General features: G+C 37.0%; 1 protein-coding gene across 2 annotated transcripts; it reads left to right on the forward strand.

Moving 5' to 3' along the window:
- Positions 1–3,790: 3,790 nt before the first annotated feature.
- LOC130711715 (pentatricopeptide repeat-containing protein At5g27270) lies at positions 3,791–10,356 on the forward strand. 2 transcript variants are annotated; one of them, XR_009010749.1, is made up of 8 exons: positions 3,791–4,452; positions 5,090–6,503; positions 6,593–6,904; positions 7,318–7,422; positions 7,503–7,590; positions 7,685–7,901; positions 8,506–8,570; positions 9,237–9,310. XR_009010749.1 is itself a non-coding variant. In XM_057561432.1 (8 exons), exons 1-8 carry the CDS (start codon positions 3,892–3,894, stop codon positions 9,798–9,800), a joined length of 3,231 nt encoding a protein of 1,076 aa, XP_057417415.1. In that variant the 5' UTR covers positions 3,802–3,891; the 3' UTR covers positions 9,801–10,356. The 2 variants fall into 2 exon arrangements, 1 of the variants encoding a protein (XP_057417415.1); XM_057561432.1 differs by having other exon boundaries at positions 3,802–4,452; positions 7,685–7,806; positions 9,237–10,356.
- Positions 10,357–11,039: the final 683 nt, after the last annotated feature.

Here is an 11,039-nt window from a genome sequence, read left to right on the forward strand (position 1 = left end):
GATATTCAATGCATCGCAAATTAGAATTTTAGAAACCTAATTTAACCTACTAGCTAAAAGCTAGTTTAAGAATCGATAATTGTTTTATCCTTTATATATATATATATATATTATATATATATAGCTAATGTGAGACTTTTTACATAGGATAAGTCACTAATCTTTCAGCTCAACACTTAAAAATTTGAGTGTTTGTGTACCTCTGAGTCTTCCATCCTCAACATTAAAGAAGAGCGCGCGCGATCATCTATAATCCCCTCTCCAATATTATATAGTGAGAGTGACAATACCTCCGAACAAATTAAATGGTGGCTCCTCATTTAACTAGTACCTTAAATGATAATATGCCATAAACCACTAGAAACCTCAAACAATTAAGTATGTGTTTGATTTTCAGTTCACACGCATTTCAAGACAATTTCATCTGAAAAACACGAATTTTAGTGTGCAAATGTGAAAGTAACTTTTAGGTTCCGCTGGGTTGAAAGTTTTTTCAAGTTGATCTTAACTGAAATCTAAACACACCCCCTAAAAGAATAAAGTGAACTTTTATAAAAGTGTTTTAGCTTAGTTAGTGAGGTATTTCACTCACTATGAATTGTAAGTCGTAAAGTTACACTCCAAAATCACCTTTGGCATACCCTTGGAATTTGGAGGAAACCTAAGAAAATAAGAAAATAGAAAAGTAATTGATTTATATATGATGTGATGAAATAAAAAGTGAAAACTAAAAAAATAATTAAATTAGAGATTTATAGTGATACATGAATTTGACTTTTCACTACATCATCATCGATTTTTAAAAACATTTTTGTTTAATTGAAAATATAAAACTAAGCATAACAGAGCACATGTTTTCCTCATAACATGCACTAACCTTGTCACGTACTTCTACTCTGAGGTCATCTAAATCACTTAAGGTAAATATTAAGTAAAATTACTTTAATATTAATTAGGGGTGCCCACTAGGGTGGACCATTAATATTTTGGTCCACCGGTACACCATGATTTATCACCCTTAGATCTTAGCATCTTAGAATATTCTTTAATCGCATGGTCAAGATTTGATAGATAAAAAAAGGGTACAAATGTAAATGTCAAATCCTTCTTCCCCACCCCTACTCCTCCTTCCCGGAACTGAATCACGGAACTGTGGCCTTCTTCCTCCATCATCGTGTAACTATGGTCTTCAAAAGAATAGATAAAGTTTGAAACTTTATCTGATTTTAGCAAGCATCATAACATGCATAATGTATTTTACAAAACCAAAATTGATATATTAGTTTGAAGAGAAATCCAGATTCTTGATCAAGCCTCTCAAATGCATCCAAACCCAGAAAAAAAAATTAAAGTTTTCTAAAACCCATCGAAACAGATCTGGTTCATTATGGGTTTGATTTCGACAGGTAGGACGAAACGAGATCAAGAATGTCTCATGGGTTTGATTTCGAATGATCAAGAGCTAGATCTGAGTTTTATTTCGAATGAAATCAAGATTGATAGTTGATGGTGATTTAGAGTTGACGGTGTTTGTGGAACGAGATCACTCGCTTCCAAGTTGTAGTCTGAGAATGGCACTGACTCGTGCCCGCATTCGGTTACACTTTCTGGGTTTGAGTTTCGTGAGAAGTTCAAGGGGGTGATGGTGCAACCTTGTGGGTTGACCCTTTGGTCTCACGTGACCGTTGTGGGTACTCTGCGGTGGGCTCATGCGGAGCGTGACCCTAAGATAGCGGTGGTGAGGGATGGAGATGATGCGGTGATGGTGTCGCAGTTCATGTTGGAGTTGCAGGGGTTGAAGGCTGTGGACAATTTCAACCCGAGGCTGAAAGGGGATTGGAGTGGGAAGCCACAGTTTGTGTTTGGTTTTTCAATTACATTCAGGATTTATGCTGTAAAGATTCTATTAATTGATTTATGGTGGTTGGAAGTTGAATTTGGGGGTTTTCATTGTAAATGACAATGGGGATTCTCTTTGCAGATATGCATCATAGTTCTTAAGTTCCATGAACTTGGTTTGCATATTCTACATTTCACTTTCTGGTCTGTGCTGTGACTTTGAGAAAGAAAAAAATTAAAAAGGATTTAGTTTTGATCCAACTATTGTATGATATCAAAGGATGATTGTGTTTTGTCAGATCCTTAAAGAAGATTAACTATCAAAAAGGAGAGGAGGGAGAGAGTGAGAAGGAGAAGGAGGAGAAGGAAAAAGGACTAAAACACCCCGAGTGCAAAGTCTGAAATGCCCATGGTGCACCGGTGGACCAAAATACTAATAGTCCACCCTAGTGGGCACCTTAATTAGGTGGTTCACTAGTATTTTAACATGTGTTAAGGGTTTAAGGCATGGGAGCGCTTGCATAACAGTCTAGGATATGGAAGCGCTTTTCTTGGCTGAACTGCTTGCGGTGAAGCTAAGCTTGAAACATGGATGAGAGCTTGGCTATAGATAAGTTGTGTGTTTTTTTGATTGTGCAAACGTGGTTGATGTTCTCCAGCTCCAAAATGATGTGGCGAGGTATTGGGCTGGGTATACTATTTCTTGGGTTAGGACAATTTTGGATTGAGAATGGAATGTACTTTTGTTCATATTCTACGCGAGCACAACCAAGTCGATGATATGCTAGCTCGCCATGCGGCTCGGGATGGTTTGCAACGTCAAATTTGGAGACAACCGCCATCTCCATTTGACTTGATTCCGTCTCTGATTCATGATATGATATAGTAGTGTTTTCTTCTTGTTTTTTCATTCCGTATGTAACCAAAAAGAAAAATGTGTTTAGTACTGTGGTACATCAAGTCAGTCTAAGGTATGATACCCAAAATGAGTTGACATAACAATAAAGACCCATGTATCACATGAATCAACAATTGCATTTTTTCAATAACGTACCTTAAGATTAATGGCATCAATTCGATCTCTATAAGCCCTCTCCCTTAATCAAAATTATGTTGCTCAAGCCCAATGCTAGGATCGAGATTCGCGATAACCGCTTCAAGGTCGCAGTGGACGCCAACAAAGGTCGTCGAAGGACAACTGAGTTGTCAAGTGAACGAGAGCATTATTGCACTCCAATATAACTTCAAGAATTATAATTTCAATTATCACATGTCATTAATCTACTAAATCACCTAATGTGAGTATGACATGCAAAAAAATAAAATGGGTACCACAAAATTTACCAAAAGAAAAACATGTGTTAAAACTTCTAATAAGTTATTTAGAAAAATAATTTTAGGCTTAATTATAACTTTGGTCCCCGACGTTTACCAATGCCACGATTTTGGTCCCCACCTAATTTAATTACATGGATGGTCCCCGACGTTGTAGGTCGTGTGCAACGTTAGTCCTACCGTTTATTTCTTAATGGAGGAGACTTACGTGGACGTCTAGTTGGAGAGAAAAAGAAGATCTGAGGAGAGAGGGAAGCACGTAAGTATCACGTGAACTCACGTTAACCTTATATGAACTCATTATACCCAAATCTGAAACCCTAGGGATCTAAATCGCGTTACCTTCTTCGTTCCAGGGAGGTCAGGGGCTTGAGTATAATGGGTTCAGATAAGGGTCACGTGCTTCCCTCTCTCCTCATACCTCCTTTCTCTCTCCAACTAGACGTCCACGTAAACCTCCTCCATTAAGAAATAAACGGTAGGACAATCGTTGCACACGGCCTACAATGTCGGGGACTATCCATGTAATTAAATTAGGTGGGGGACCAAAATCGTGGCATTGGTAAACGTCGGGAACTAAAGTTGCAATTAAGCCATAATTTTATGGAAAAAAATATCGTGCTTCTTCGTCGAGTCGTCGTTACCACTTACCAGAGACCAATATCCACATTTCTTCTACTGGAATAAGTGGGGCACTGAAGCTCCAAAACAAAAACAATGGAGTCTCTGAAATCCCCCTTCATCTTCTCCACTCCCCTCCTTCCTCCACCTTCACAACTCCATTCCCTTCTTCTTCTCAACAACAACAACAACAACAAACCCATTCCCACTCGCATTCACTCCTCTTCAGTCCAACGCGACCCATGGTCCCTCCGAGACGGCGACCCCACCAAACCAAAACCGAAGTCCCTCAACCCCAAGAAGTCACTCTCCGACAACAACGCCCGCCGCATCATCAAGGCCAAGGCCCAGTACCTCAGTGTTCTGCGGCGGAACCAGGGTCCGCAAGCTCAGACTCCTCGCTGGGTCAAGCGGACCCCTGAGCAGATGGTTCAGTACTTGCAGGACGACCGTAACGGCCAGCTCTATGGGAAGCATGTGGTGGCTGCGATTAAGAAAGTGCGTGCGCTCTCTCAGAAGCTTGATGGAGACTATGATATGAGAATGGTGATGGGTTCGTTTGTTGGTAAGCTCACGTTTAGAGAGATGTGTACTGTGCTCAAGGAGCAGAAGGGGTGGCGGCAAGTCAGAGATTTTTTTGCTTGGATGAAATTGCAGGTTTTTTAATTTTCCCTTCAACTTCATTGGGTTATGTTGTATTGTGTAAGTAAGTAAATAGCTTAATTAAGCACTTATGTTAGGACATACTTATGGTAATAAGAGCTTATAGCATAATAACTTATTCATAAGTTAGTTTGATAAGTTTATTGAAATAAGCTCAAAATGGATTTGTGTAGACAAAAACACTTATTCATAAGTTAATCTTAGCAGTTTATGACAATAAGCTCAGAACAGGTTAGAGATAGGTCATAAACTATATATGTAAGCTCTCCTGGACACTTGCATATACACTTATTCTACAAAATAAGCTCTTTTAAACTGGGTTATTTGAGATAAGCATGTCATAAGCCATTTTCAAAAGCTTAACCAAACACCTGATATAACCTGATGTTTAGAGAAGAATAAGAAATCTGAAATCATAATAAGAGAGAGAAAAAAAGTGAAAGCGAAATAAAAGAAGAAAAGATTCCTGTGAAAATGTATAAAACGTGGTTAGTTAATTGCATCGTTTTATTTGGTTGTAAAATAGGGGGTGTGAATGGCCAATTGGCCATCTTAGTTTATTTTAGTGTTGTTGTTTTGCAGCAAAGTATAGAAATTGATACTGTTTATTGATAGTCTGGTGGTTCAACAGCTTAGCTACCATCCCAGTGTTATTGTCTACACGATAGTGTTGCGCCTGTATGGGCAAGTTGGGAAGCTGAATCTGGCTGAAGAGGTATTCTTGGAGATGCTTGATGTAGGTTGTGAACCTGATGAAGTTGCTTGTGGTACCATGCTTTGTTCATATGCCAGATGGGGACGCCATAAGGCTATGTTGTCTTTCTATTCCGCTGTAAAAGAAAGGGGCATAACTCTTTCCGTTGCTGTATTCAACTTTATGTTATCATCTTTGCAAAAGAAATCACTCCATAAAGAGGTTGTACAGGTGTGGAAGGATATGGTAGGGAAAGGGGTGGTGCCTAATGAGTTTACTTATACAGTAGTCATTAGCTCACTTGTCAAGGAAGCGCTGCATGAAGATGCTTTCAGGACTTTTGATGAGATGAAGAATAATAGATTTGTCCCAGAAGAGGTAACTTATAGCATGCTTATAAATCTATATGCTAAAACTGGCAACAGAGATCAAGTGCAAAAATTGTATGATGATATGAGGTTTCGAGGAATAACTCCCAGTAATTACACTTGTGCTACACTTATATCATTGTATTACAGATACGAGGACTACCCTAGAGCCCTCTCTCTCTTTTCAGAAATGGTAAGCAACAAAGTTTCAGCTGATGAAGTCATATATGGTTTGCTTATAAGAATTTATGGAAAGCTTGGTTTATATGAGGATGCTTGCAAAACCTTCGAAGAGACAAAGCAGTTAGGTCTACTCACCAATGAGAAAACGCATTTGGCAATGGCACAGGTTCATCTTACTTCGGGAAATGTAGACAAAGCTTTGGAAGTAATTGAACTCATGAAGTCTAGCAAACTATGGTTCTCTCGATTTGCTTACATTGTGCTTCTGCAGTGTTATGTGATGAAAGAAGATGTAAATTCTGCTGAAGGAGCATTTTTAGCTCTGTGCAAAACAGGAGTGCCTGATGCCGGTTCTTGCAATGATATGCTCAATCTTTATGTCAGACTTAATTTGATAAACAAGGCAAAGGATTTCATTGTCCGAATAAGGGAGGACAATACACATTTTGATGAGGAACTTTATAGGACAGCTATGCGATTTTACTGTAAGGAGGGAATGCTGCCAGAAGCTGAGCAGTTGACAAATCAAATGTTTAAGAATGAATATTTTAAAAATTCAAATTTGTTCCAGACATTTTATTGGATTCTCTGTAAATATAAAGGGGATGCACAATCTGATGATAAACTCGTGGCCATTGAGCCCATGGACAAATTTGACACTACAGCTCTTGGGATGATGCTCAATTTATTTCTGACAAATGACAGTTTCAGCAAGATAAAAACATTATTGAAACTACTGCTGAGTTCTGCTTGGGGGACAAAAGTTGTCAGTCAGTTCATCACCAACTTGACTACAAATGGTATATCTCTTCTACAAAATTGATCATGCCTCTTTTTCTGATGTCTTTTTTAAATTCCCATTTTCAACTTAGATTTATCTCTTTTTCAGGAGAAATCAGTAAAGCAGAATTGATCAACCATCAATTAATTAAGCTTGGCTCCAGAATGGATGAAGCCACTGTAGCTACTCTAATTAGTCAGTACGGCAAGCAACACATGCTGAAACAAGCTGAAGATATCTTTGCAGAATATGTAAATTTGCCTACATCTAGTAAACTACTGTATAACTCTATGATTGATGCATATGCCAAATGTGGCAAACAAGAGAAAGCCTATAAGCTATACAAGCAAGCAACAGAGGAAGGAAATGATTTGGGCGCTGTTGGAATTAGCATCGTTGTAAATGCTTTGACCAAAGGAGGTATGGCCTTGGAAGAGCTATGTAAACTAGAGTTTAATTCATATATCAACCAACCACATACTATATCCTGTCTTCTGATATAATTCTACCACTAAAATGAAATATGTTTGAAAAACTTGAATTAACTTGTGTTTTGCAACCTATAACTTGTTTGGTTCAGAAAGAACTGTACCTGTGTATGTTTCACAGTATTGTGCAGTTCTTTTGGATAGGATTAAGCATTTGGCTTCAGATTTTTATAGTATAATTATCTGCATTGATGACATAGATTTTTTTGTTGAAAACAGACATTGCTCTAGGTTTAAAAAAATCAGGAAGTTCCGGAGACATGATCATTTATTCCTTTTTCTTTTCTTTTCAGCATACAGTTATGTAGCACTTACTTGATAATTTTATACCTAATTCATTTTCAGGAAAACATAAGGAGGCTGAGAGTATTATCCGCCGGAGTCTTGAAGAAAGCCCGGAGCTTGACACTGTGGCTTACAATACCTTCATCAAATCCATGCTTGAAGCAGGTTGATACCGAGCATCTTTCTTGCATAGCAAAGATAAGATGAAGCACAGTATTGCTAATATAGTTTGTTCTGTGTTGTAGGAAAATTACATTTTGCATCTTGTATTTTTGAGCGCATGTATTCCTCTGGTGTTGCTTCATCAATTCAAACATATAACACGATGATAAGGTTATAGTTTTGAATAGCTGTCTTTCTCTGTAAGAAGTTTTCATGTCTATCCTTTTGGTGGTTAATTTTTAGACCAATTGTTGAACTGCTGCAGTGTCTATGGACAAGATCAAAAGTTGGATAGAGCTGTAGAGATGTTCAACAAAGCTCGCTCGTTGGATGTCCCGTTGGATGAAAAAGCATACATGAATTTGATTGGCTATTATGGAAAAGCTGGTACTGGGCCATTTTAACTCAAACGGATGTTGAATGTTGATAATTATAAAATACACTTGATCATATCAGAAATATTCCTAATTATTAGGAAAATGGTGAGTGTAATTTAGCTGTAATACATGTATATGTAAATGTTATAGTACATTAGCATGTGAATTAGTATATATTTATGTCACTTAAAAGGTAATGACTGGAGTCACTAGACTACAAATTTTTTCCATACAATTTCGGGGTAAACGTAATATCACAAAGGCCTTTTGGCTCAAGTATGTGAGGTGAGTTTTCCCTATTGACATTGTAGGCTCACTCATTTAGTTGAGTTCTTTTTAACTAAAATGATTGAGTCCAAATTGTTTGAAATTTTTTTTGTCCAGCCATTACTTTTCTAGTAGCATACATACATACTAATTTACATAATAACGTTCAATAACATCATACATATTATGTTAAACTATACTTACCATTTTCCTAATAATTAGAAACGAAAGTATTTTTTATTTGAGAAATTGTACTTGGATTTCTTATACCAAATATTTATTCCTGTCTAATATGATTTATAAACAATGGAGAGTGCGAAGACAATGAGATCAGCACTTCGATTTCTAAAATCTCTATGATGATTGTTGATTGGCTCATTTGCTTGGTCGTGATTAATATCTTCTATGTATGATATCAAATTCTTAATTATTTATTTTGTAGGTATGTTGCAGGAAGCTTCACATTTGTTCAGTGAAATGCAAGAAGGAGGGATAAAACCTGGAAAGGTAAAGTTTAAGATTTCTTAACTAATTCTCAAGACAAGCAAGAGCATACCACTGGAATTTATTGGTGTTAGAAACATAATACAAAACTATTCATGGCAAAGATTGATGACATGGTATCAAAGCGAAGCCTTACAACAAAGTGGTCTAGTTTCTGGCGTTTGATTCTTGTTCCACTAATTTTTCAATAGAAAGTTAAATTTTATCATAAGGTACATGAGCCAATCCAAGTGTATGCTTTAAGTTTAAAGGACTCACATAAAGAGGGCGTGTTAAAAATGTTATTGAACCATTACTATGATTTCACATAATATGTTAAACTTATGCAAGTTGATTTTTGGCATGTCAAATTAATTTATTTAAAAGCTTAAGCTCTGCTACAGCCTAAAATATCTGAAGCAGTTGTTCTTTCTTACATTTTTATGATCACTTTGCTCGATCAACCACATCTTCAAAAAAAATCAAATTTTTAGGATCCTTGTGTAACTTTATCTGTATTGCAGTTAGATTCAGTGAATGATAATTTGTCACTTTGCTGATTCTGTTACATGACATTTTCAGCATTGCACAGCTAGGGATGCTTTGTAATTTATGCTCCTTGTAGTTTGTTTATTTCGAATAATACTGCTATAGTGTCTAAAGGCTTCTTACTTGTATTGGGGAATGCAGGTCAGCTACAACATTATGATCAACGTATACGCCAATGCTGGAGTTCACCATGAAGTAGAGAAACTTTTCCAAGCCATGCAAAGACAAGGCTGTCTGCCTGACTCTTTCACTTATATTTCCCTTGTCAAAGCATATGCAGAGAGCGTAAATTACTCTAAAGCCGAGGAAACCATACGTTCTATGCAGCGCAAAGGCATTTCACCATCTTGTGCCCATTTTAATATATTAATCTCCGCGCTCACGAAAGCTGGGCTGATTGATGAAGCCAAAAGGGTTTATGAGGAAATATCAACTTTTGGTTTGATTCCTGATCTCATATGTTACCGAACAATGATGAAAGGTTACCTGGAACATGGATGCGTGGAAAAAGGAATCCACTTTTTTGAAAGTATACGCGAGTCAGCAAAAGGAGACAAGTTCATCATGAGTGCAGCTGTGCATTTTTACAAATCTGCGGGAAATGGAAGCCAAGCTGAAGAAATATTGCATTCAATGAAGAACATGAGGATCCCATTCCTCAGGAAGCTTGAAGTTGGAACGGCAGAGAGAGTGATGACTACTTGAGAGTTGAGATATTAGTCATATAACATACTGCAGAAATGCATGTGTCCTTGATCAGCAATATGATGATCGAAAAGAGTTGGTTATGATTATGGAACATGTATATAGTCTAATCAACCTGGTGATGGTGAAAGGCTGATAATAGCTGCTTCTGTTTGCTGGCAATGACGATTGGACTCGGGGTTCAGAATGTGCTTCTGCCGGTAACGCGGAGCCCATTCTGGTTTGCTGCTGTGCATCTGAGTTGATCACATATGAATATGTCAGAGAAATCTGTATACTCAATACTACCTTACTAAAGAAAGTTGCACCAAGGATAAACATGGGCCTTAGGATGACACATGACAGGTTTTCTGAGCATGCTAGTCAATATTTGTAGTTCATGACTGACTGTTAGTCCCCAGCATTTTCTCAGGGCTAGACCATAACAGGTATAGGACTATCCCCCACATTTTGAGTTTACACTTTGCTTTGAATGATGTAAAGAATGATAAATGAGATTCTTTCCCCAATTGTATTTGATCACTTAGTGGGAATAGCTTTTGCTGTTGTCTCCAAATTGTATTGATATGGAAATTGCTATAGGGTGTTTCTGTTGATTGGGAGGCCAATACAGCAAGTATCATGTACAGGTGTTCCTTTATTTACACAATTTCAATAAAATTATTAAATGACCACCCTATGTAAATGAATACTTTTATTTCTATTGTCAAAATAATCCAGTATAGAACGCGAATTTGAGGAAAGGTGGAAATCTAGGTACTTAAGAGGATTGCACTTGTATCTGTGATTTTATGCATAGGAAGAGTGTTAACAGTACATTCTTTTGAATACTGTCGCATCTATTATTTAAAAAAACTGTATTTTAAAAAAAAGGATATTTACGTTATAAATTTTACACCTTTTAAACAATATACTAACTTTTTTAAAAATAAGCCAACGTGTTTAAGAATATGTTTTAAAAAACTACGGATTTCGTTATAAGGGAATATCACATGAATCTCTTTTTTACCACTTACACTGCATCTTTGATTTAAACGAGTTGTCAATTTTGTTTTTTTATGCTTTGATTGTGGAGTGTGACGGTTTGATTAGTTGTTATGAATACTGAAGATCATCAGTGCAATTTGGCCAAGGAGAAGTGAAGTTGCAGAGCACCGTTACATTACCAGAAATAGTTTATTTATGTCCAAGTAGACCATAGTTGCATACAAATATTTCAACAACGTGGATAGCAAAGAG

Source organism: Lotus japonicus, chromosome 4, assembly GCF_012489685.1.
Source record: "Lotus japonicus ecotype B-129 chromosome 4, LjGifu_v1.2".
NCBI lineage: Eukaryota > Viridiplantae > Streptophyta > Magnoliopsida > Fabales > Fabaceae > Lotus > Lotus japonicus.

Excerpts from the sequence above, each read along its gene's own strand:
- LOC130711715 (XM_057561432.1), top strand. The coding sequence starts at position 3,892 with ATGGAGTCTCTGAAATCCCCCTTCATCTTCTCCACTCCCCTCCTTCCT. Across the intron at positions 4,453-5,089 it reads TTGCTTGGATGAAATTGCAG|CTTAGCTACCATCCCAGTGT; the intron begins GTTTTTTAATTT and ends GTGGTTCAACAG. Across the intron at positions 7,591-7,684 it reads ACATATAACACGATGATAAG|TGTCTATGGACAAGATCAAA; the intron begins GTTATAGTTTTG and ends GAACTGCTGCAG.